Genomic DNA, 22970 nt, shown 5'->3' on the forward strand with positions numbered 1-22970 from the left:
TCTTATTAACATCTGAGGCTCCATGAGGACGAAATCTTGGAATGAATGTGAAAGTTGAAATGAGGTCAGAGAACCAAAGTGCAAAGTGCAAACTGAGAAATGATTGAATGAAGAGTGTGAAAGTGTCAATGAAGGTCCTAATGTTGTGTGTGTGTGCGCTCCTGATCCTGGCCAGGTTCCTCATCAGGCTGCATTGATCCCAGCTGTGTCGTGTTGATGAGCTGCTGATAGAGGTGCTGCTGCAGCAGCTTCAGTTGGAGGACAAGAAGACAGGTGAGCACACAGACAGACACTGAAGGAGCCAGCAACTAACTATGGAAGTAAGCAGATGAAGGAGCATGTTTGAAAAGCTGTTGAACGTAGCTCATTGATGGCGTCCCAGCTGGTGAGCGAATGCAGCATGAGGTCTAAGGCTCCAAGTGAATGTGAAAGCTGTGTGAGTTGTGTGGATTGAATTTGGATGTGTTTGCAGTGAAGTTGGTGCTAGTGACTTGACTACAGGATGAATAATGTCTGAGGCTCAGGATCAGACGAGGTGAGTCAGTAGCGGTGCTGCTTTGTGAGTGTCACCTGGCCATGAGGTGCGTGTGCTGCGCTCCACCCTTTGGGCTCAATTCAGTGCCCTGAATGCGTCACGGTGTCTGCGGTGCATGGAAGGGCCAATGTTTGTGTTGTGATTGTTTGTTGTCAAGTGTCCTGCAGAACAAAGTTTGGTTGAGTTTTCAGCTCCAAATGGTGTGTTTTTTTTTCCAGCCTGCAATGAGGTGGAGCTGCCAAAGTGAAGCGGAGGAAGCAAAGCGAAGAGGTTGGACGTTTGAATGGAGTGTTTGATGTTTGCCAAAGTGAGTGTCTAATGTGAGTTGTTGTTGAGTAAAGAGCTGTAGTGTAGTTGTGAAAATGTGTTCCTGTCGCAGGTGGGATCTCGTCAGTGGCCTGAAGAAGCAGTCCGACATGTCTATATGAGCCAGCAGGTGAGAAGCCATTTGTGAATGATGTGTGGCCAAATGGAGATGAGTGAATGTGTGAATGGTTTGTTGTGTGTTTTCCTCCCAGGATGCAGCAGCAGAAGCAGAAGCAGCTGTGAGTGTGAGCAGGTTTTCCTTTGTTTTTGCCAGATGAGTCCTTAATGGAGTGTTTCCTGTTGTTCCAGGTGTTGTGCACGGAAGAGTGTAGCTTTGAGTTGGTGGGTAAGTTTTTGTTCCACTGTTGACTGGTTTGTGAGTAGAGAGTGAGTTGAGTGAATGGAAGAGTAGCAGGAAAGTGAGTGGAATGTTTGGTGATTAGGTGTTGGTGGTGAAAGTGGCGTTTGTGTCAGCGGAGTGTTGAGTGTGTGCACGGTGAATGATGGTGCAGTGTTGCTACTTGTTTGAGTGGATTGTGTTTGTCTTTTGTTAGCATGACTAGTCGTGTGGATGTTTGAGATGGTATTGTGTTTTTGTGTTAATGTTGTCTTGCTTGAATAAAGTGATCTTGAATGTGAAAGGGGCAAGAGTGTTTGTTTTTAGTACGGCCGACGACGTCAGAGTCAGAGTATGAGTATGGACTCGGACTCTGACGAGGGCGCGGGCAGGTGGGCAGGCACGAGACGAGAGCATTTCATTATGGTTCATTACTCGGTTTATTGAAAAGCCACACACATACACAGATTTCACTATCTAATGACTTAAATTGGGAGATGCAGACCGTGTCGTGCGTTTAGGATCGCACCGCCGGAGGTAGTTTGAGCCGCCGGCAAATGGCATTGCACTCCGGGCCGTGTTGCTCTTCCAGGAAGCGCCTGAGGCCTGCGGCAGCAAAGTTAGCAGGGCCTCTGGGGGTCTTGGTGGAGTGGATCTGGGGGTCGGTGAGGTACGTCAGCCCTTTGCCGTTGGCTGTCACCCACCCTGTGAAAAAAAGAAAGGACTTAGAAATGATTTGCACATCGTAAAAGACTTCGTCTTGTTATCGCTGGGATCGGGGACAGAGACGGACCTTGCAGGTCAACGACGACCTCCTGGCAGCCAGAGAAAAGGTAAGTGAAGTGTCCAAAGGCGAGGCCGTACTCTGTTGCCTGGAAGCTCTCGTCCTTCTCCCCGGCGTTGTTGGTCAGTTTGACAAAGTCTCCACGCATGTAGGGCTCCACTGTCACACAGCCCGCAATCTCATTGCCGTCCAAAATCTATTCATGAGTCCGCAAAACAAGAGGTGAATTAAGAAATACTGAAAGCCCAATAATATGGCCGGAAAAAGACACTCGGATCGTTTTCTGCCGTCATCGTCTCTGCGGGTGTGGGGTTACAACAGGACAGTTGGTGTTCGACTACTACTCAAAATATGGGGTTTCATTTCACAACAAGAATACTCCCCACGAAGCTGTTATTTGTTTCCCAATTTGACAGCTCATTGTTCACTCTAGACTAATAGCCGACAGAATACTGCCTCGACCGCTGTCGTGACAGTATATTTCGAGCTGGAAATTGACTACCGGAGGGGATTACGTTTGAATTTCCTGCACAAGACGTGGAGGGGGCCTATTACGGTGGCATTTAGGAATGCGCTCATTGGAATGTTAAAGCCACATCTGCTATCTCTGCTTTCCTTAAATGAAGTGAACCTCCCTGCGTTTAGTTCACGTCCGGCACACTCGTTTAGTCTGGACGATTGGGCCTCACCAGTACCGCCTCTGAAGGAATGAAGAAGATCTGGGCCGTGACCTCGTTGTCGTAAAGACTCTTGTTGAATTCCGTCACGTAGTACTGGGCCGTCATCTGTCTCTCCACGTCTTTCAGGTGAAACTGGACCTCCTTTGGATTCAAGTAATCTTTCCCCACGTAACTAAGGACACAAAGACGCAGACAAAGTGAGATTGAAGGTCATCGTGTTTAGGGTGCGCCCGCAATGGGTCCCCGCGTACCTGCTTAACCTTTCCTCCTGGTGTAAAAACTGCACCCACAATGCCCTTCTCTGCTTGCCCCGCATCCCCGTCGGCTCCCCGATGTAAATGCAGGTCTCCCTGGCTGTCCACAGTCCCGTGGCTTTGGAGAACTTTAAATGAAGTGCACCTGACAGAAATGACATTCACAGATTATCAGACATCTTATGACATGGTTTTCCAGGGATTGGCTCAGAAACCAAACTCATGTCAACTGATGATGGTGCTGAATCAAATGCCCGGGTAACACCAATCGTGACAACGGACCCGTTACAGTTCGTAGCGATCCGTATGGCAGTCATTGGAGACTGACGGACACTGCCGTCCCCGCGGCCGCGCTCCTGGTGCCTCGAAAATGATGAACAGATGGAGTTCAACCATTTAAAACATTTTGAAAACAATTTAAACTTACTGTGGCCAGTTCTGTGGTTCTTCACTTTGAACTGTGTTTTGTCACTGTGCAATCTCTCCAGCAGACACTCGTGACAAACTCCAGCCAGCAGGGCCAGGAAATCCTGCCGGGACAACGCATACTGTCTCTCGGGGGGAGCGCCGGCTGCAGCGCTGGGCTTCAGGCAGCGGTAACACAAGGGATTCTTCCCCTTAGGGACATTTGCTGGTTCTGGAGAAAGGACTTTGCCGGGTTCGCTTTGATCCTCCCGGAGCATCTCAAATGAACTCTCTGCGGAGGCTTCGGTGGAAGCGCGCTGTTCTGGGACAAACTGAGACACGTTTGGGTGAGGGGTTACTTCCGACCCACGTGTGTGCTTCTTGGTCGTGGGATCAGGGGCTGAATCGCTGCTTTTGGAATCGAGTCTTTCCAACAGGAAGAAGCTCCCGTCGGAGTCTGACGACTTGCGGCTTGAGCTGGTTCCCACTTTTGACGGGCTACTTGGCTGACTTTTTCCATTTGTGGGGGAGTTCGGCTCAGCTGACATTCTCTCCCACGACGACTGGGAACTGAAACTGTCGCCGAGGGAGCCGGAGGATGTTCTGACAGTCGGCTGGGAGAAGGATTGGGCCGCTCCTGCGGCCGCTGACGCTTTGAGCCGTGCACCAACCGCTTCGGTCGTCCACTCCTCTCCGGTGCCCAGGGTCTCGATCCCAGCCTGGATCGCTTCAAACTTCTCTGAATCGCTACTCGTAGAGGACGAAGAGGAAGTGGGTGGAAGGGAATTCACAAGATTACCCCGTAAGTCTCGCTTCTTGTCTTCTTCAGCTGAGCGCAGCGCGCTGCCAGTAGTGTCGTCGTCGACCTCAGTGGTAACAAGGCTCTGGTTGCTTGCGTTTGCTTCGCGTTTAATGACGTTACTTCCCGTGGAGCTGCTGGGCCTCGGAGACCCCCGACTACTCAGGGAGAGCTTCTGCCAGGAAGAGCCCAGGCTGTCTGTGCTTCCTACAGTGGTGCGCGTGTCGCACTTTGGAGGTGGATGCGCAGCAGATGAATGTGGCTTCTCTCCTTTGGGTTTCTCTTTTGACTCTTTGCGTGCGTCGGCGCTACGCTCGCTGTTCGCTGTACACGTGGTTGTCGCCAGCGCGGTAATGCACAGCCTCGCCCCGTCTGTTTCGTCTTTACTCCCCTTACAGTTCGGCTTGGTTGGCACGCACAGCGATGCCTGACACTTATGGAATCTCTGCATCACCTTAGCGAAACCCTCCAGAGTGAAAGCGACTGATGTGTCTTCGATGATTCGGTAGCTGTCGGGGATAAAAGACCCCCCGTCGGAATTAAGGAAAGGCTCCGCTTGCAACACAAGCTTGACTTGGCCCACCAGATGCGTGATCTCAGCACAGAGGCTGTCTTTGTCCTCTGTATTTGCATTGCAGTAGTCATAAAAGTGTGCTAAAGCTTTCTGACAAGCTTCGGACGCCCGCGCCACCGCCTCTTCGGCCGTTCCGAGCCATTTGTGAGCGACGGTCAGGGAATAGGCGGCCTTGAGGAACGTGTGCAGCTCCTGCTTGCTGGTGACCCGCTCGCCCTCTGACTTGGTGAGCAGGCCGATTGTGAAAGCCTCTCTAGCCTGCAGGAGGAAAGACTGCCTTTGAGAGGCAGGGCAGTCCGCTGAGAAACTGTACGATAATAAGCAGGTCCCTTGAGTTGCCTAAAGAAAAAGAGGCCAGACAGAAGCAGAGGAAGAATTAAAGGTGCAATACGTAACATTTACATCTCTCAGAGGATATTTCTCTTGGACTTTTTCTCGCATTAGCAGCCTCGCTTGTCTCTGCTGGGAAAGCGTGGGAAACCTGCACGCACACATGACGCACGTAGTCTTAGACTGAATGCGACCCACAATTGCGCCCCCAAAGCAAAAGGGGTCGGACTTGGCTCAATTTCGTCTGAGGGAAGGGCCGATGGAGTCAGCTTTTGAAACCCCCCCGATTTGTCAATTGGAGGCCGTTGTGAGCCGAGGCAGAGACGTGTCGACGAAAAGCCTTACTTACCGCGTTGGTCAAGACGTACAGTGAGGTGAACTGGCTGTACACCACCGCCATCTTAGCTGCCCGGGCTGCCGAAAGAAGACGATGACTCGTGTCGCCGAGCAAAGACTGCTACAAACAACCGCAAACAGAGACAATAGATCGTACGGAGCCAATGACACGCAAAAACAACATTGTACCAAAGGGACTTACCAAATCGATATCTGGATTAGTCCTGAAAGTGTGGAAGTCCTCGTCGTTCATAGACACCAATATGTTGGCCAGTATGCCCAGAGAGGTTCCGATGCCCTAAATTAGATAGCGGCATTCAGAGCAAAGGTTTATAACGGCCTGTAAACTGTGGCGTGCGTGTTTACGAGCTTGCGATGTGGCAACTGCGGTGACAACAATGGGACCGTGTTTGACCTGCCTTTTTATCAGGCTGAGGGAGTGCGTAGTAACCGACCAGAGAAGCCCAGATCAGCTCCGCGGCCTCCGGCCAAAGGCCTGGAGCGGAGCGCAAAATAGCCACATCGTCAGTCTATCAGTGGACTAAACTATCTGCTAATTGTCACTTGGGGCCAAAGATCTCACCGAGCTTTTGCAAAATCATTCCGCGCACTTGAACGCTGACGGCCTGCACCAGAGCCCTGTCGCTTTCGGAGTGGTACGCCCAACAACCTGCCAAAGAAAACAAACATTTGCTTGGCTTTGTTTATTTAGCTCGTAAAGAGCCACACAGAACGTCGTTAAAGGTGAGGAACCTACCTGTGGCTCCGCTGTTGTTAATGAGACTGCTCAGTATGTATTCTGCCTTTTGTAGTTTGCCTTAAGGGAAGGTGAATAGAATCTCCACATTTAGCCAGCTCTGTACAACAAAACCAAATACTAAATATCTCCACAATCAAGTGTATCGTGATGACAAAGACATTCAAAGCTTTTCCACATGTGAATCTCGTGTCGTGGGTTTGCATTGCTTGCTGTTATCTCCCATCTATTCAGTGAGATTGGCTGCTAAAGGATCCAGTATCAACCGCACTGTACCAGAGTTCACATAGACCCTGGCCTGTCGTATGACCAGCTGGGGGGCTACGGGGGTGTCGGGGTGGCGTCTGTGGAGCAGCTTGGTGATCTCCAGCAATCGGCTGGACTCGTCCGTCCAGTAGAGGAAGCGGTCCGCCAAGAAGACCGCCGCAAGGGCCGTGCCTGCCTCCTGGGCCAGGATGGAAGCCTTCAGAACAGCCTGGACACACAGTTAACCTAATTAACCGCTACATCTCAGAACTAAAGCGTGACTTCACCGTGTGGTTATTACCAGGAGCTGGGACAGGTGCTTGCTGATGAGGTCACTGAGGTTGGTCTTGTCACTGGCGCTGACTGCTTGCTTATACTGCCACCTCTCTGGAACAAAGGGCCACTTCATTTCCATTGCCTCCTGCAGGAGCGAGGCCAGTTCTGCACACAGCGAGCCTACAGGAAACAAGTGGAATCTCTGAGATCTAACTAAAGTATGTGGCGGTGCAACCACGCGTCTGAATTAAATGGAAAAATTCTCTTTTTTTGGCAGGAGGAAATAACCACACATCCTTTGTTCATCCTTTGACTGAGCTGGGATGGAGGCTTACAATGAGCTAACCGAAAGGAAATCTTGTCGGTGAAAGCCGATGAAACGGCACCGCGCTGGGTCTGACCTGTGCGGCTACTGTAGTCCAGCCTCTGTGCTTCGGTGGGCTGGGCGGACCGTGGAGCTGCTGCCACTGCTCTGACACACTCCTCCAGTAAAACCCCCACCTCCTGGCTGTCCATCGTGCTAAGCAGACGGACGTCCTCCTCGTTTAGCCCCTTCGCCTCTGTTCCTGCATTAGAGTGATGCAAGAGGGGGAATCCTGTGGAAGGGCCACACTGCTGATGACAAAGGATTGCACCACCAAGGTTGTTTGTTGATTTCAAAAGATGAAAGATTCAACTACACTGTGAATTTAGATTTAAAAAAAACACTCAGAAATTCCTGTATTCCAGCATTTCATTTCCAATGACAATCCACATTCATTTCATGTCATATACTTTCAACTGATGAGCCTGTGACTGAAAAACAAGCCTGCGGTCCTTAAAGACATTAACAATGTGCCTATAAAATGTCACATTTACTTTGTACAGATCTATGGTCTACTTTCAACGAATTCACTGGATATTTGAGGAAGGCTACCCTGCAGCAGATCATTACATAGAATAGAGCTGTTGTGTAAAAACATTAAAAGTTATTTTACCTGTAAGCAGAGAGCACTGAGTTCACATTCATACACACAGCGGATGTTGTTCCAGTCGAAACATTGAAAAGAATTCCTCTGGCTTAGTTTAAACTCTAAAAACCTTCCCAGTCGGTAAACAGCACCTACTGTGTCCTCACGCTCTCTTTGACTTCCTGCATGGTGCTGCGTTTAAATGCTGTCGGGGAATATCGCAACTCCTGCTGCGGACGAGGGAAAAGATGAATTTACTTTTACTACTAAGCTCTGAAAAGGTTTACTGAGTGGAGTTCTGGATAGCAACCGCTCTCACGTGACATGGCGATACATTCATTTATCAGGGCCAATTCATTTTCTAGAGCTCGACAAGCTTTTGGTGCTCATGCAAAACTAAGACAATAAAAAGGTTTATTATGTTACAATTTTTCTTCTTCAAGCATCACTGATGTCAACTCCAAACATCAAATTTACGGTCGAGAAGAAGCCTTAAATGAACAAAATAGACAGAGTTGATTAAAAACGTATTTACTTACAATTACATGGATGACACACACAGGACTGGGGGATGGAGTTAAAGCATAGCATCAATAATATTAGTAGAAGTAATACCTCTGACCATTTAAAGATTAGCTAAACACTGAATGATTAGAATAATAAAAGCAGTTATATTAACAGGCTTTAGTTACATTAATACACTTTTCGGTGACAGCTTTAAAGTATCTTAGCACCACCGTTGGAATGTAACTACTTACAACATTCAATCAAGTAGCCTTTCTCAGAGGGAACTACTCTACTTTTTACTCCACTAGATTTGTCTGACACCTTTGGTTACTTTTCAGATGACTCTTTTTCAGAATTAATCTCATGCACTGGATTATCTGGACAGGTTTATCGTGCAGGACCTGAATGCAACACGTGACGTTAAGAAGGAGGCAGAGCCCTCTGCCAGCAGCAACAGGTGTGTTCACAGTATGGCTGAAACATGTATATATATATATTTAAAAAAAAGCTGTGTTCAATGTGGAACCTTTGGATGAAACCAGCCCACAAACAGCGACCCCCCCCCCCCTCGCCATGCAGTGTGATTCAGATGCAGTTACTGTCTCATAAACGCATGCATTGTCCCTACAAGCCATGCGCGCATCCAGCATGTGGACGCACCGTGGTGTTGCCGTGCTACTGCCAATAGGCGGGACTGTGGCTCTGCAGTGTGACTGAGGGCTGCACAGCTGGAACATGAACAGAGGGCTGGCAACGCGGTCCAGCTGCGACCTGATGACTGAGCTCAGCTGCTGCTGCTGCTGCTCCGCCAACACACATCGCATCACATCACACCCATAACTTGCTTCCGAGCGCGCCAGGAGAGGACTGGTAGGGTTAATGTGCCGTTAAAAACACCCGCACTGCTCATCCACAGGAGCGTCGGCGTCGGCTCAGAGGAAGGATCCGAGGGTCTCTTCCGAGGAGTTCTTGCGGGTTTCGGTCATCGTCTCCCCGCATGACCCGGTGATCCCACTCCGGAGCCAAACAGGCGCTTGGAGTTGTGGTGCCGGTGATGTAAGGCTTCTCACTTCAGTGCTCACTCCTCAACTGTTATTACTGCAGCCTCCTCTCCCGCAGCATGGGACCTCTCAAACTCTAAAGGTAAGAAAATGTGCCATAACTTACTTGTGAGAGCTAAACTGACACCGCTTTGGCTCACTTGGACATTTTTACGCACGGCGGGTTTCTCAGATTTTCCTCACGCGTTTATATTCAGGAGAAAACCCGCCACGGTGAAATGTGATGTCTGTCTGCCGCTCCTCGATCGGTTCATGTCCATCACTGTAAACGTGTGCTATTGTGTTGGAGCAGCAGATAAGATCACGCATGGACTTGTCTTCTTGCACCATCAACCGCAGCGGTGTCAGCCAGACAATTTCACGTTGACTCACAAGAGACTCATGAATATGATGCCTGTGCTTTGTGCTGGGGGAAAAAAGTAGTCACAGCTGTTGTGTGCTCTGACTTGTAGAAGACATCCTTCAGTTGTCAGACATCTTTCGAGTTGAACTAATGGAATTTGTGCACAAACGTTTTCAGGGAGGGGAGCATCCCTGAGCAGAGCAGAGCAGAGCAGAGGCTGATGGAAGAACGCCCATTCCTAAAATTAGACTGAGGGCGGGGCAGGGTCTTTATCCTGCTTTGACTGCTGGCAGAATGATGGTAAACAAAAAGTCTGCTGATGTGCAGTGCTACAGTTTGGCCCACCTGGGAGTAGGAGGGGAGATGCGGATGCTCAGCTCGAAGCTTCCGCCCTCCTGCAGGTCGCTGTAGTATTGTGGCACTGACTGTCAACACACCTGGCAGCTCTAATGACCAAAGAGCACCTGCGTGGCGACGAGAACTCGCCACGACCGAGAAAAAAAAAACACTCATGCCAGCTCATTGTGACTCAGCTGCCGAATTAAACAAGCCAGAGGTCAGACTTACCTTGCCCACTTTGTTTTCCTTCCATGGGCCCCCTCATTACCTGTCCTATTACGCAGGCTGCAGCTGTCTGACTGCGGTGATTGAACGTGATTTTCTCCCACCGCCTTCAGAGCAGCGGGGATTAGGATGCAGGAGTGTCTGGGCTGCTGATTACTTGCTCTGCGGGGGCTCTGCCGACTTCACCCCTGCCTTATCCGCCCATGTTTTGGTGTCAGAGCCGTGGGATTTGACTTGTAAGCTGAGACTGGCCGCCTCTCTGGACATTTCAAAGTCTCAGCGGCTGCAGTATTTGTGAGAGGCAGAGAAGTCATTTCACTGTGGCTGCGTGTTGCTGATTAACTGGTCCTATTTTGAATATCGGACAAGCTTTCTTTGTGTGCACTTGTCCGTCCAGATCGGCATCTGATTCAGAGAATGCAAATGAGGCAGCCATCAAAATCAGCCTTGATGTGAACGGTGCCCGTGAACACAAATCTGTCACCGAAGCACAAATCAATAAAACAATTAGTCCAAAGTCCATTTTATTAGACCGTAACTCATTTCATCATCATTTACCTCAAAGTAACCCTTGGCCTCTGGGATCTCACGGACCCAACTGGTGAAGTGGTGCTTGACTTGAAAGATGAAGCGCTTTGACAAGAAAGGATTTCAAGGATTCAAAGCGCCTCCAGTATCATGGTAAAATCAAGTAGAAGAGATAAAAAAAAAAATAAATAAAAAAAAAAGCCTCTGAATCTCTATTTCTCCTTCCTCTCCTCCGCTGCCGCAGTGCAATTACTCCAGGCCTCTGGAGCGGCCACCCTTGATATTTAGCATCACTTCCAGCCACCTCCTCCACCTCAACCTGCGGCAGCGCTGCACTTATCAGAAAAGCCAGCCATAATTGGATCTGTTGTGCAGGGCTGCTGCTTTATGCCACCGGAACAACAGCAACAAATCTTGGAAATGGAGGAGGAGGAGGAGGAGGAGGAGAGGAAGGAATAAAATGAAAGCAGAACAGACAGACATAGTGAGGAATGGGGGAACAAAACTCAATAATTACAGAGAGCAGACAAGAGCAGCAGCTCAGTCAGGCATGTGTGCTGGATGTTCACAATCATTGGGGTGAAAGCGCACTGGACCGTACTCCAGTGTGCTCTCTGCCTCTGTCCAGGGCCTCCCCACCCCACTGTTCATTAGCTGCTCCCATCTATCCCCCCACAGTCTCTGTACCGCACCCTTAATCACCTGTGTCAGCCTTCCCCGCTTTATCCTCCCTTTGTCACCGTGCACGTTTGGCGTCACACATTGAAACTGGGGAGTGTGTGTGCTCCTTTAGATCCAGTCACAACACTGATGTTCAAATAACTGCACAGAAGCTGCCCACATTTGCATGTTTTCTTCTGAACTGTTTGTTGGGGTTTTTTTGAAAACAAAAACTGATTTAAACACCAGAAAAGAGAATTTGAATACACAAAACACAGCTGGAATCACATTCCATTGGACTCCCACTAACTTGGCAGGACAACGGCGATCCTACAGTCAAACTATGCCAATAATGTAAACGGGGTCACTCCAAATTGTGCATTTTTAAAAAGTCCAGAAAAAAATCCACGTCTCTGCTCTTCCCCCGTCTGTCCCGGGATTCTCTCTGTTCCCCTTGTCACCTCCTCAACTCCCATGAAAGGGCACAGACCCTGTAAAGGCTCAGACTGTCAGCGCTGTCTGCTCTCCTCACCTTTAAAGGCATAGCTGGAACGCACAAGAGAAAGGCTGCAGCGGGAGAGTGCGAGGCATAGGAGGGGAAGGTATCTGGCGAGGGAAACTTTCAGACCCGTAGAGCCATAAATCAAGCCATGACTGGAATTAAATCAGTCAGGACGAAAGCACGGTAGTGGATGAGCCTGGTGGGAGGGCGGATCGAAACTCACTGGCTGCTGTGTCTTAGCCAGTGAAGTGATTACAAAAAGCAGTGAATTAGCAGTGATGGTGATTACATGGCCATGATTAATTAAGGTTTCAGTTGACTGGCGTCCTCCTGTGCTACAGATGTTAAGGCGTGCCTCGCTTTCAGAAAGGGAATCGAAAAAATGGTCTGTGGTATCCTGCAACTGCAATAAAAGAGAGCATTCACTGGTCTACCTGTGCTTTTCATACCCAGTCTGTCTGCAGCCTGTAATCTCTCACGCTCTTTATCTGAGTGTGCATTATGAGTGTTGTACTACAACGACAGGAAATTGTGGGGTGCGCGGTCTGCTCAGGGATGTGAGCTGTTTTAGGCAGGAATACATAAACAGGAACTAACCAGACCTAATGCTGTTAAAAAAGCCTGCGGGGATAATGAAGAGGCTGGCTGGCTGAATGTGAAACTCGTAGCATTCACACATAACATGAAAGTAGTTCAGAGTGACGGTTGTATGAAACCACTGTTGCGCTCAGTGAGCGCAGTTCTAACAGGCAGGAGGAAACGAGGCAGATAAACACTGCAATGAGCACAGAGTCTCCAGATGTACAGTGTGTGTCCTGCTCTGCAAACCACTGACATTTCTTAGAAAACCTACACTTGTGAACAGGATGCAGAATCACTTGGTATCTGCGCCTGACCAGTGGCAGTTTCTGGGTGGATGTTTTCCTGCAGCTACACAGCCTCACCTCTGTGTTTCTGCATGGGTTGATGATCTTTTGGTGCCTCCGGGCGATGGAAGTGGCTCACATTTGCACTGGGATTTGCTTTTGGATGTAAACAAATGTGATAATGTGGATCTTGTGATTTTGCTTTTTCAGTTGTGTTGCTCTAATCGGCTAGAAACAAGCATAACATTAAGCTTGACCTTAAAGGAAGAGTTCAATATTTTGTTAAATATACTGTCCTGGTAGGTCCAGTCTTTATGCTAAACTAAGCAAACTAGCCGCCGGCTCTAGCTCCACATTGCCTGTACCGAAACAAGAGCATAAATCTTCTTCGACAATTGTGCAAATGAGCGTTCTTCACGAAATATTGAAGTTTAATGCTGGAAACAGTTGCCTAGCTCTGTCAAATTCTAAGAAAATTGGCTAACTTAAACTAATTGAAGCTAACCGGTGGCTTCAGATTTACTATACAGACATCTTATCTAATTCCTGGCAAGAAAACAAAAACTTTATTTCCCAAAATGTCCCAAAACCATTTTGTGGAAACACAAATTGTCCTGCTTTTCACCAATTTTTCCATTTCCCCTCATAAATCTGCTATCTGCCACATGCATTCTTTCAAAACAGGACTATTTCAGGTCACTACTATGATATTACATGGAATTTGTTCACCCCGCGATGAAACGCACAGCAACAACAGGAAGTGAGACTCCTGACTTCAGCAGTGCAGAAAGGCACAAAATGAATCCTGACGGTGGCACGCTCTCAAACTATTTGACGGTTGGCAGGAATGACCTGGGTGTTCGTTGCGAGAGGCAAACTAGACCTCCTGTTGCAAAAGATGATGTATCATGTTTGCTCTTTTACACAATCGTCTCATCTTTCACTCAACACACAGCGAGACTTTGAGAGGGAAGTTACAGTGTGTGTGTGTGTGTGTGTGTGTGTGTGTCAGGGAGATAACTGACAGAGGAAGGAAAAAAAACTAATGTATGTAGAGAGGAGAACTAAGAGTCATGAGTATGAATTACACTTCAAAAAACTCAAACACACATCCTATGAGATTGCTTGTAAAAAGGTTGAAAAAACGCGTGGACTCGCACAAACACTCGCCACATTTCACGCACGCATACCGACACACCCTTCCGGTATTTGTTATGCAGCAAACTTTCACATCTGGTAAAAGGACAGAAGTTTGAGCAGGAAGCGGCAAAACAAAGCAGTAAAAACACTCTGACACAATGATACATTCTTGTGGTGGTGGTGGTGGTGGTGGTGGTTGGGGGGGGGGCAGGGGGGGGGGGGTTCGGGCAGAGGGCAGACATTATAACGGCACATGCCCTCTTCGTCTCACAAATTACACTTCTCATTTGAAGTCAGAAAGTCGAGATGTGAGACACGAGAGTGTGCCAGATGTGGAACAGGATGCGTGACTTTTCTCCGTTTTGGAGGACGTAATAAAACATTGCGCTCTGGCAGCTGCTGTGTCCCAGTGAGGCATTGGGAAATCTACATATTTTTCTCCCCCTCTGTTGGTTCGACGTTCTAAAAATGTGCTGCTTGTCTCCTTCGCATATACGGTATTAGTGGGACTGCTCCCATCTGCTTCTGAGACACATTCAAGTTTCTTTTTCTTCTGTTCTCCGTCTTTTCTATCCCCATTTGATCTTTTCTTTCTTTGGCCAACAATCTCCTTCCACGTTTGACAGTGCTGACGCGAGCTACAATGTGCTCTCTTCCTGCCCCCCAGTCTCTTTCTTTATCTCCCATTCCACCTCTCCTCCCTCTCCCACCACCTCCCTCCTTGAGGAGCAACTGTAGCTGCTAATCTCAGTTTGCAGCCGGTGACCCCCCCACTCCCTACCCCCCATCGATGTGGCATTCTTAGTGTCCAGGGAAAAGGAAATGTTTCCCTTCCTGCAGTCTGTAAATAGAGCCTGCCACCAGCCGCTCTGTAGGCCCCTCTGGAGAGGGGCCTATCTGTCCCATCATGCAACACCCTTGCTACAACTTCCTGAAACAAACTAGGGGGTGCCGGGCAAGAGATAAAGCTGGTGTGGTGTTGCCATGTGTTTTTACACTTGCTCTAATTTTATCCACATGGCCTTACGAGGGTCAAAGTGCAGATTACCGGCCCTCAATATGGCAGCCGTATACAAACAAGCTCCAGCCCATAAACTGCATTTTACACCCTCTGTGATCAGATTGGATTTGTTATCTGTATTTGTATCTTAAGATAAACATTCTTAGTAAGAGTATTTTTCAGATATTGAACTGTATCACAACATGCTACATGCATTATGTGCAAAATCACCTGTCTGTTAGAATCAAATGGATGTTCAGAGCAAACAGTTATATTACATAATGTGTAAACCCAAAAACCACCGGTGACTCTTTTGTGTCTGGTTTTTACAATTGATGATTACATTTCTAAATGTAATATAATTAAATATTGAATTTAAGAACGAAACTGGATGAACAGTTCTGGCCTAACGGCTTTAGATGACATTTCATCCTGAGCTGAAATGACGTCCTCGCTTTTCATCTCGGGCCACTAGTGTGGCTAAACATCCTGGAGATTGAACATGTGTGAGGAAGAATGAACAGACTGTGTGTGTGTGTGTGTTCACCCCCCTAACGGCTAATCAGAGTGAATAAATGCATCCACATCTTCTGGTTTGTGACTATTATCCGTGAAACCATCAATCAAACTCGTTTTACCTAAATGTCAGTGGAGAGAGAATAAAACCAATGCCTGCATTAAAAAAAATCAATGCCTGTATGGAGACTGCGCATTAGCTCAGTGTATTTACTAGCATGGAAATGAGCCCATTATTGGAAAATCAATAGCGGGATTGATATCGATATTTGTGTGCTTGTCGGTGTGTAATCATCAATCAGTGCTAGTATCAGTTTTAAGGTGAGGAATAGCAGCGCACAGCTCCATATCTTGAACACTGTATCGCGTGCACAGCCGCAGCAGGATCAAAACAAACAGAACACCGGCGCTCACAGATCAATACCTGTCTTATTTCTTGTGAGCCACAACAAATATGTTTCAGCTACGACACCATCATCAGCGTAATCAAAACCAGCAGAGAAGGCATCATATGTACACAGGTGAGGTGCAAAATTCCCCCAAAGGGAATGCATAAGAATGATCAGGGATCCATCCTAATGATGGAGGTGTGACAACATTAATCAGACATGTGTCACGAGCTGAATGGTGATGAATATATAGCAGCATGCCCACGACTGGAAACGTGTCAAGAAAGTATATATAAAGAGCCGTATAATAAACCGTATCATAAATCAATAAATGAAGACTTACGTGATTATAACCACTAGCACCCAAACATTCTAAAGAAATATCTACCATACTTTACACTGATATTAACTGAGGGAAATTAGCAATAGTAATTGTTATAGTAATAGCAATAATGTGACCCTGTTAGCCCAGATGGTTTGGATTTTTCATAGCAATAGCACATAAACAGGACAGATAGCATGTCAGATTAACAAAGAGCACCGTCAAGTAGTATGAACTCTTTCAAGAGACTAAAGACAAACGTGAATGTGAAGAATAAACAGGACTATAAAAGGGCCAACGTCTAAATGTTGTATGGTCAGAGTGCGACAGCAAAAGGAAACCATTGCTTAACAGCGTGAACATGTACAAGAAAGTAGTGTGAAATGAGAGCAAATGACAAGAATAAATACGTCTATACCATCTAAATATGGAATCTGCATGTAGCAGCCCAGCAGCAGCTCTTCATTTAAAGGGCCAGCAGTGTGCTCATCATCTGGCACAGTGCAGCCCTACTTTAGTTGATAATGTGTGCATCCAGTCTGTCTCTATTACCACCACTCGCTCTCTTTACCTCCTTCAGTTTGGACCTCACCTGCGTGTATGGAAATTGTATTCTCTGCCGGTCTCGATTCGGCCGATGATGGCTTGAAAGTGAAATTTGTTGCTTGATTGATTGATCTGTGAATCTGATTTGGTGCTAGTAAATGTGTAGTGGGTGTCATGCCGCCGTGAAGGTTAAATCTGAAAAGGGGGCACTATTGTTCAGCCAAATTTGGACGACTAACCAAGCAACAGGCAATCGACGTCATCCACCCACTGAAACCAAATGAACTGCCAATTTTAATAATCAAAACAGTGTTTAATCCTTTAATTGATTGATGCCTTTCAGGCTCTAGGAACATTTTTTTCTTTTTTTTTTTTTCTATTTTATACATCAAACAATTAATCAAGGAATTACTCAGTAGATGAATCATCAGCGGAATGAATCCTGAGTCGAAGCCAGATATCGGTTCATATGAAAAAAAAACAGATTCAATTCAATTCAATTTATTTGTATAGCCCAATATCACAACAGAGTGTCTCATAGTGCTTTACAAAGTTCACTGAAATAAACAAGTGTAAGTGAACAAACAATCTAATAAAGAGTCCAGCAGTCGATGAGGCCAAAGGATCAGTCCGGTGGATCAGTCTGAGGCATCACCTGCCCTTTATGACCCTCCTTCTTTGGGAAGGAAAAACTCAAAAAACCCAGTGGGAAAAGAGAAACCTCCGGGAGCACCACAGTGAAGGAGAGATCCAGCTCCCAAGGACGGACAGGCTGTAGCCTTGGACAGACGCACATCCATTGGTATGAATGTAATTGCAGTGCAGTCTCCACTGAACTACCCAGTGCTGATAAACTCTGCTTGATCTGACACTGTTTCTTGCATCTACAGTATAAGTGCATGTTTGGGCAGTAAAGGCTGTGTACAGTGATTCGGCAGTGCGTGGCAAACAGTTCTCATGTTATTCTCTGGCTACGATGGTGATAGTGAATGAGAGGGACGGCGGTGAGACTGTGTCTACCTGTATCTAGCTAGAGGATGTGACATTTTCACTGCACATTCTGCATGACCAGGATTGACCAGGCACCCGTCGACTTCCCTTTATCCCCGCTGTGCCCCAGCCCACCCCCGATCTGCCGGATCGATGGCCCTGGATCTTTGTCACCAGGCAACCGAGGATGACACCAAAGCTCTCACAGCGTGCGCCAGTGAACAATCAAACTACTGCTTCACAGCTATGGAAACAGAAATCAGACTGTGGGGAAAATACTTAAAGATGTGTAAGTTGAGACAAAGACAGGATGCTTGTTAAGGACAATCCAGTCTCTTAAGTCTCCTGACAGCACAGAGAGAGAAATGTTCTCTAGGTTGCGACAAACAGCTCCTGTCGGCGGGATGATGAATGTTGTGTTCGACTGGATGGCAAGATGGTATCCTCACCATCAAGACGGGCACAGCCTGTGCCGCAGTGCCAGACGAGGCTCGGTTAAAAGCAGGGTCAGCCTGTGCACAGGTGCCACTGAAACCTCTCTATTTTGCTCAGTGTTTACAGCCTCTGAGGGACAGATCCGCAGAGAAAGTGGTTTCATACCCTCATTTGGCTCTTCAGGACAGACTGTTCTGACCCGACCAGTTTAAAAAGGTAAAGTGAAACAGATGCCCACTTTGTCACCGAGAAATCCCTTTCAGCTCAGCTCTACGTGGCTGTCATCATTATTAATGACTCTTGTTGTGCGGCAATAATAGCGCCCCAAGGCCATTTGCCTTCCTGTTATATTCATGAGATGTGAGCAGTGCTGTCTGGTCTGGAGAATGTATACCAAGAAGTGGAATCGTGAGCCAGATGTCACCGGTCTTGGTGTTTTCTTTCTCTGAGGTTACAGACTTACAGCACTGCTCTTACAGCTCAGACGAATTTCCTGTGGTGACCTTAGCGTCCCTCTCAGGAACTTTCATGTCTATCTATAGCAGCACATCATTTTGATTGTGGTCTGGCAGCCTGCCTCTTCTTTACACTTTATCTCTCCGTGATCTGACCGCGTCCCTCAGAGAGGCAAAGATTTGAAGCTCACTATTTCACTCATCACCATATCGACTTTCATTCACTTCCACCGTACGGCTGATGATTGAAGCTTTAGGATAACACTTCCCTCTTCTTCTGTATTGTCCCTCCATCAATGCAGAAACGTGTGTGTATGCTTGTGTGTGTGTGTGTGTGTGTGTGTGTGGCTGAGGCAGCTCGTAAAGCCTGTAATTGAGTGTGTCCGCCTACCGCGCTGCAGCAGAGACAGTGCAGTGGAAGGCTTCATTGTGTCAGGCACAATAGACACACACACACGCACACACACACACACACACACACACACAACCACATCATTGAAAAGCCGTTAGTAGACGCAGCAGCTGGGTGTGTTGTTGTGGATTTTGTGGCATAACTTTGTCACTCGAGCGTAACCCCAGCGCTACCTTCACGCTTATCAGCAGTGAACCAAAACATCCAGCGGGGTCTTTTATCCCCTATTTTACCACCGGATCGAGCCGCAACCCAACAGAAAACAGGATTAGTGTATTTAACCTCTTCAGACACAATAAATGCATTCAGGATTAGAGCAAAAAATAGATTCCCTCAGGCTACTGCTCTCTAGGTAAAACCATGTATTTTGTGCAAGCGCGTTGTGTGTAAAGGTGTGTGTTTTGCAAAAATGTGACTGGACAGTAAGCTGTGGTTGCCATGGTTTCCTGCTGCAGGGACTTACTCAGTCACCAAAAAAAAAAAAAAAAACACACCAGTATACTTTTCCTTCTTAACTTATTTCTGTAAGAAATGTGTGATAGAGTGAAATATCATCACGCATGTCCAAATATGATATATATTATAATATATATAAAATGCCTTTAATACTTGACATGCTTGCGTTGCGTCGCAGACCACAGACTGCACCGGGGCATGTCGAGAACAGGTTATAAACTGTGGTTTCCTGTTGTTTCTGCTTTTGGGTCTCCATCACTTTTTCTAACAAGGTCAAAGCAGGCTGAACTGTTTCAGTCAAAATGACCTCATTTGTATGCTGCTTTTGCATCATTGCAACCTGTTAGCCATGCCCATCTCAGGGCTCACAGCCATCAAGCAGGGATGGCTGTATGAATGTAGATTAGACTCCAGCATTATGAAAGTTTGAAGAACTGAAACTGCTAGTCAGTATTTTAGATGGTTATGGAATTTGACTACTTTTATTACTGGTGGAAGAAGATGCTCGTCAGGATTATCAGCAAAATCATTTTGCAGCAGAACTGTTGCATAATTTTGTGCATTTAACCTCCGTGCTTTCTGATTAAAACATGCCTGTGGTATTAAGTATCAAAATGTGAGTCGAGCACAATTCTTGTTAACATATTTTTTGATTTCCTGCTTGTCTTCCTATACTTAATAACTTAGCCAATTTTATTCTGTATGGCTGTTCGCGTTAATGGGCCCAAAACAGGTCCAGTTTTTGCAGTCACGACTCAATTATTGTCTCGACACGTATTTGACCCAGCTCTATCTTTTACGTATGCAAAGCTTCACAGCATTTAAGACCATTATAAGACATTTAAACTCTCCACTGAAAGCTGGACCAATTAAATTGAGTTTCAGCGCAGGTTTTGCAGATTGACACCGTGAATTTGTTGGGTCAAATCAAACCATCATATCGGCAGGGGATGACATTGACGGGCACATATTCGAATTAAACGCATTGGCCCCAACTGTCATTAGTAATGATCTCGCTCGCTGCAGCGCGGAGCAGGATGCAAAATTCGAAACACGCAGCCACTATGAATTTCATTTTCACTCTCTTTGGTTCATAATTACTGTCTATTGCTCGCCTCTGATCCTTTCTTTTCATCTCCTTTTGTGTTCAGGGAGAGGCACCAGAGTCAAACCGGAAAGAGAGAGAGAGAGAGAGGGGAAAAAACGAGGGAACAACAAAGAGGAAAGGAAAGATGGAGTCCATATTGTCGGAGCAGTCGGCCACAGTGGACGAGCTTGTGGAAGCGTGTGTCCAAGCCTTCGGTCGGTCATTTGAACACCATTTCTTTGATACTGATGATTAGTTTTAATAAAACAAATTAAGTTATTCTTTACATTATATTTCATATTTTATGTCACTTATTTGGAATTTAGAAAAATGTCCTCTGTAGAAATGTATGGTGTTGTGCATACTGGTGATCAGGCAATGACTCACACCCCGACCACCAGAATAGATACACCATAACTGATAGCAGGTGATGCTTGTGCTGTGACTTGTTCCTGATGATGAGTGACATGCTGTTTTTCTCTTTTAGATGAGAAGGGCACTTTGAAGGACGCTTCCTTGGTCCGCATGTTTCTCATGATGCAGCCTTGGTACATCCCTTCCACCGACATGGCTAAGAAACTCGTGCTCAAGTATCCTTCACAATAGTTTTCTGCTTTTACGCTCGTCTCCGAATATCTCTTTATATGCTGCTGACACATCTGTGGAATCTAAGCCAGATCCTTTTCGTAAAAGAGCCAGGACCTTGATGAAGAGCACTTTTTAGTCTGTTGTCTATCTTTCTCTTGTTCTCCTAAATCTTAATGAGTTTTAAGAAAAAGCACAAATACGCAGCACAGTTGCACCTTGACTTTTGGATTAGATCTCAAGAGGAGAGCTGCACTGCTGAGCGCCGAACAAGAATATGCCACCTTGTCAAGTAATGAACTGTCATTCATTCTTTTACCCCTTCCTGTTCCACTCCTTTGTGAACTTTGGTCTGACATACTTGATTTATGGGTTTGGGAGTTCCCAGTTAAATAATGACAGCGACCACTTGTCATACAGAATCTGTATTACTTGGTGAAAAAGTCACTTTTTATCGTCAGGTAAACAGAGTAAATCATGGAAAGGTGTTGACACCGGCCACATTATTCTGTAGATGTAAACATGTCCGTCTTCCTCTAGTGGTTTTCATCATCTTTCTCTCTTTCCGTCCCTTTGTTCTGCCCTCCAGGTACTGGATCTCTGAGTTTCCAGCAGAGTTCAATCTGAACCCAGAGCTGGCGGATCAGATCAAAGACTTTAAAGACCTCCTGACCACCGAGGGCAACGAGAGCCAGAGTCAGCTCATTGACCTCGACAGTGTGTGAGTGAATTGGCTGCTGAAAGCTCGTGTGTGCTGGTGAATGAACGTCTCTGTCTGGGGGTGTTTATGTCAGGGTGCCCTTTCATTGCCTGCTCTCAGACATTGCTGAGCCGCGCTATGCAGGGTCACTGGCTTCTCTTTTTCCCATAAAAGCCATTTCAGTGTGACCTCAGCTTCCTCTTAGTGTCTCACAAGTAGAGGACTTTGTGGAACACATTTGTGACTTACTACAGCTCAACATTGAAGTCCCTTCAGAAATACATTCTTCTGCCTCAGTAGCTCTCAGTTTTCCTGATCTTGTGGTGTTTTATTATAGTGGAAGTAATGTGATGCTTTCTTTTATCATAATTTTGCTTTGATATCTAACACCACAAGAAGTGTAGCTCCAACAAGAGGAGTGCATATAAAACCTGACAAGACATCTTTTCAGAATATGCTTTTCAGTTTTCACGCACTCTATCGTCTCTCTCTTAGGCCATCGTATAAATGGAAGCGGCAGGTGACTCAGCGTGTCCCATCAGTGTCCAAGAAGAGGAAAATGTCCCTGCTGTTTGACCACCTTGATTCTTGCGAACTGGCCGAGCACCTGACCTACCTGGAGTACAAATCCTTCTGCAAGATCCTGGTCAGTCTGACCGCAGTCTTTTTTCGGGCTGCGGAAGCTGTGCATCTGGTGTGATACTGGATTTCTTTGAATTCTAAAGTAATACGACATGCTGGTGGCTGATTGTAGTTGCTAAGCAATAGTGGCTAAAATCGACTTTTGCTGGCAGTAATTATATTTGTTTTCTGGAAACATTTTGCTCTTTGCGTGTTATTTTGGGAAGCAAAGACAATGCCTGGGCTTGCACTGATTTAAATGGTAGATTTATTTTAGATAATTTATTCAAGTGATGGTGGCTGTTTGCAGTGATTTGTCTTGGCTTTGCCGTTGTTTGTCATCTAAAAGAGATTCTGGCTCAGTAAAACAAAAGAAGCAGCCACAGCCATAATGGAAGAATGACAAATAGAGAAATAGAGCATCTAGTCTGCTGGTCCAACTGTACAGTAATTACACTCTTCTGCATTTAGACAAGGTGAAAACACATCTGTTATTTTGTCTATATTTCCAGAATTTAATCAGCCAGTGAATCATCCAGCTGGCTACTCTGTTATCCACATTGCTTTAAGAAATACACTCATTCCAAAGGCAGAAATCCTTTGGAGAGAGCCAAGAAATAGTAAGGTGCCTAACGCACTGTAAAATAGCCAGTTGTTTTATCTCATCTACACCTCAGCAGGAAGGCATGCTTCCCAAAATATCCAGTCATGCCTTT

General features: G+C 46.5%; 2 protein-coding genes across 3 annotated transcripts in view; one reads left to right on the forward strand and one right to left on the reverse strand.

Annotated features, from left to right (window-relative positions):
• Positions 1 to 1599: 1599 nt before the first annotated feature.
• On the reverse strand, positions 1600 to 7721 carry alpk1 (alpha-kinase 1). Its single transcript, XM_070854824.1, has 14 exons — positions 7597 to 7721; positions 7021 to 7215; positions 6645 to 6799; positions 6374 to 6572; positions 6098 to 6157; positions 5924 to 6010; positions 5760 to 5836; positions 5543 to 5638; positions 5354 to 5461; positions 3324 to 5013; positions 2894 to 3041; positions 2652 to 2814; positions 1972 to 2158; positions 1600 to 1883 (listed from the first exon to the last, which is right to left on the reverse strand). Exons 2-14 carry the CDS (start codon positions 7133 to 7135, stop codon positions 1696 to 1698), a joined length of 3273 nt encoding a protein of 1090 aa, XP_070710925.1. The 5' UTR covers positions 7136 to 7215; positions 7597 to 7721; the 3' UTR covers positions 1600 to 1695.
• Positions 7722 to 8832: 1111 nt separating this feature from the next.
• Positions 8833 to 22970, forward strand: part of LOC139222694 (RAS guanyl-releasing protein 2) — a 33967-nt gene continuing 19829 nt past the window's right edge. For both annotated transcript variants that reach the window (XM_070854537.1, XM_070854538.1), the window contains exons 1-6: positions 8833 to 9219; positions 20413 to 20563; positions 20836 to 20938; positions 21169 to 21225; positions 21523 to 21654; positions 22129 to 22279. In XM_070854537.1, coding sequence (XP_070710638.1) covers positions 20494 to 20563; positions 20836 to 20938; positions 21169 to 21225; positions 21523 to 21654; positions 22129 to 22279 — 513 coding nt within the window. In that variant the 5' untranslated portion in view covers positions 8833 to 9219; positions 20413 to 20493. The remainder of the gene's footprint in view (positions 9220 to 20412; positions 20564 to 20835; positions 20939 to 21168; positions 21226 to 21522; positions 21655 to 22128; positions 22280 to 22970) is intronic.

The sequence above is a fragment of the Pempheris klunzingeri genome, chromosome 23 (assembly GCF_042242105.1).
Source record: "Pempheris klunzingeri isolate RE-2024b chromosome 23, fPemKlu1.hap1, whole genome shotgun sequence".
Taxonomy (NCBI): Eukaryota; Metazoa; Chordata; class Actinopteri; order Acropomatiformes; family Pempheridae; genus Pempheris; species Pempheris klunzingeri.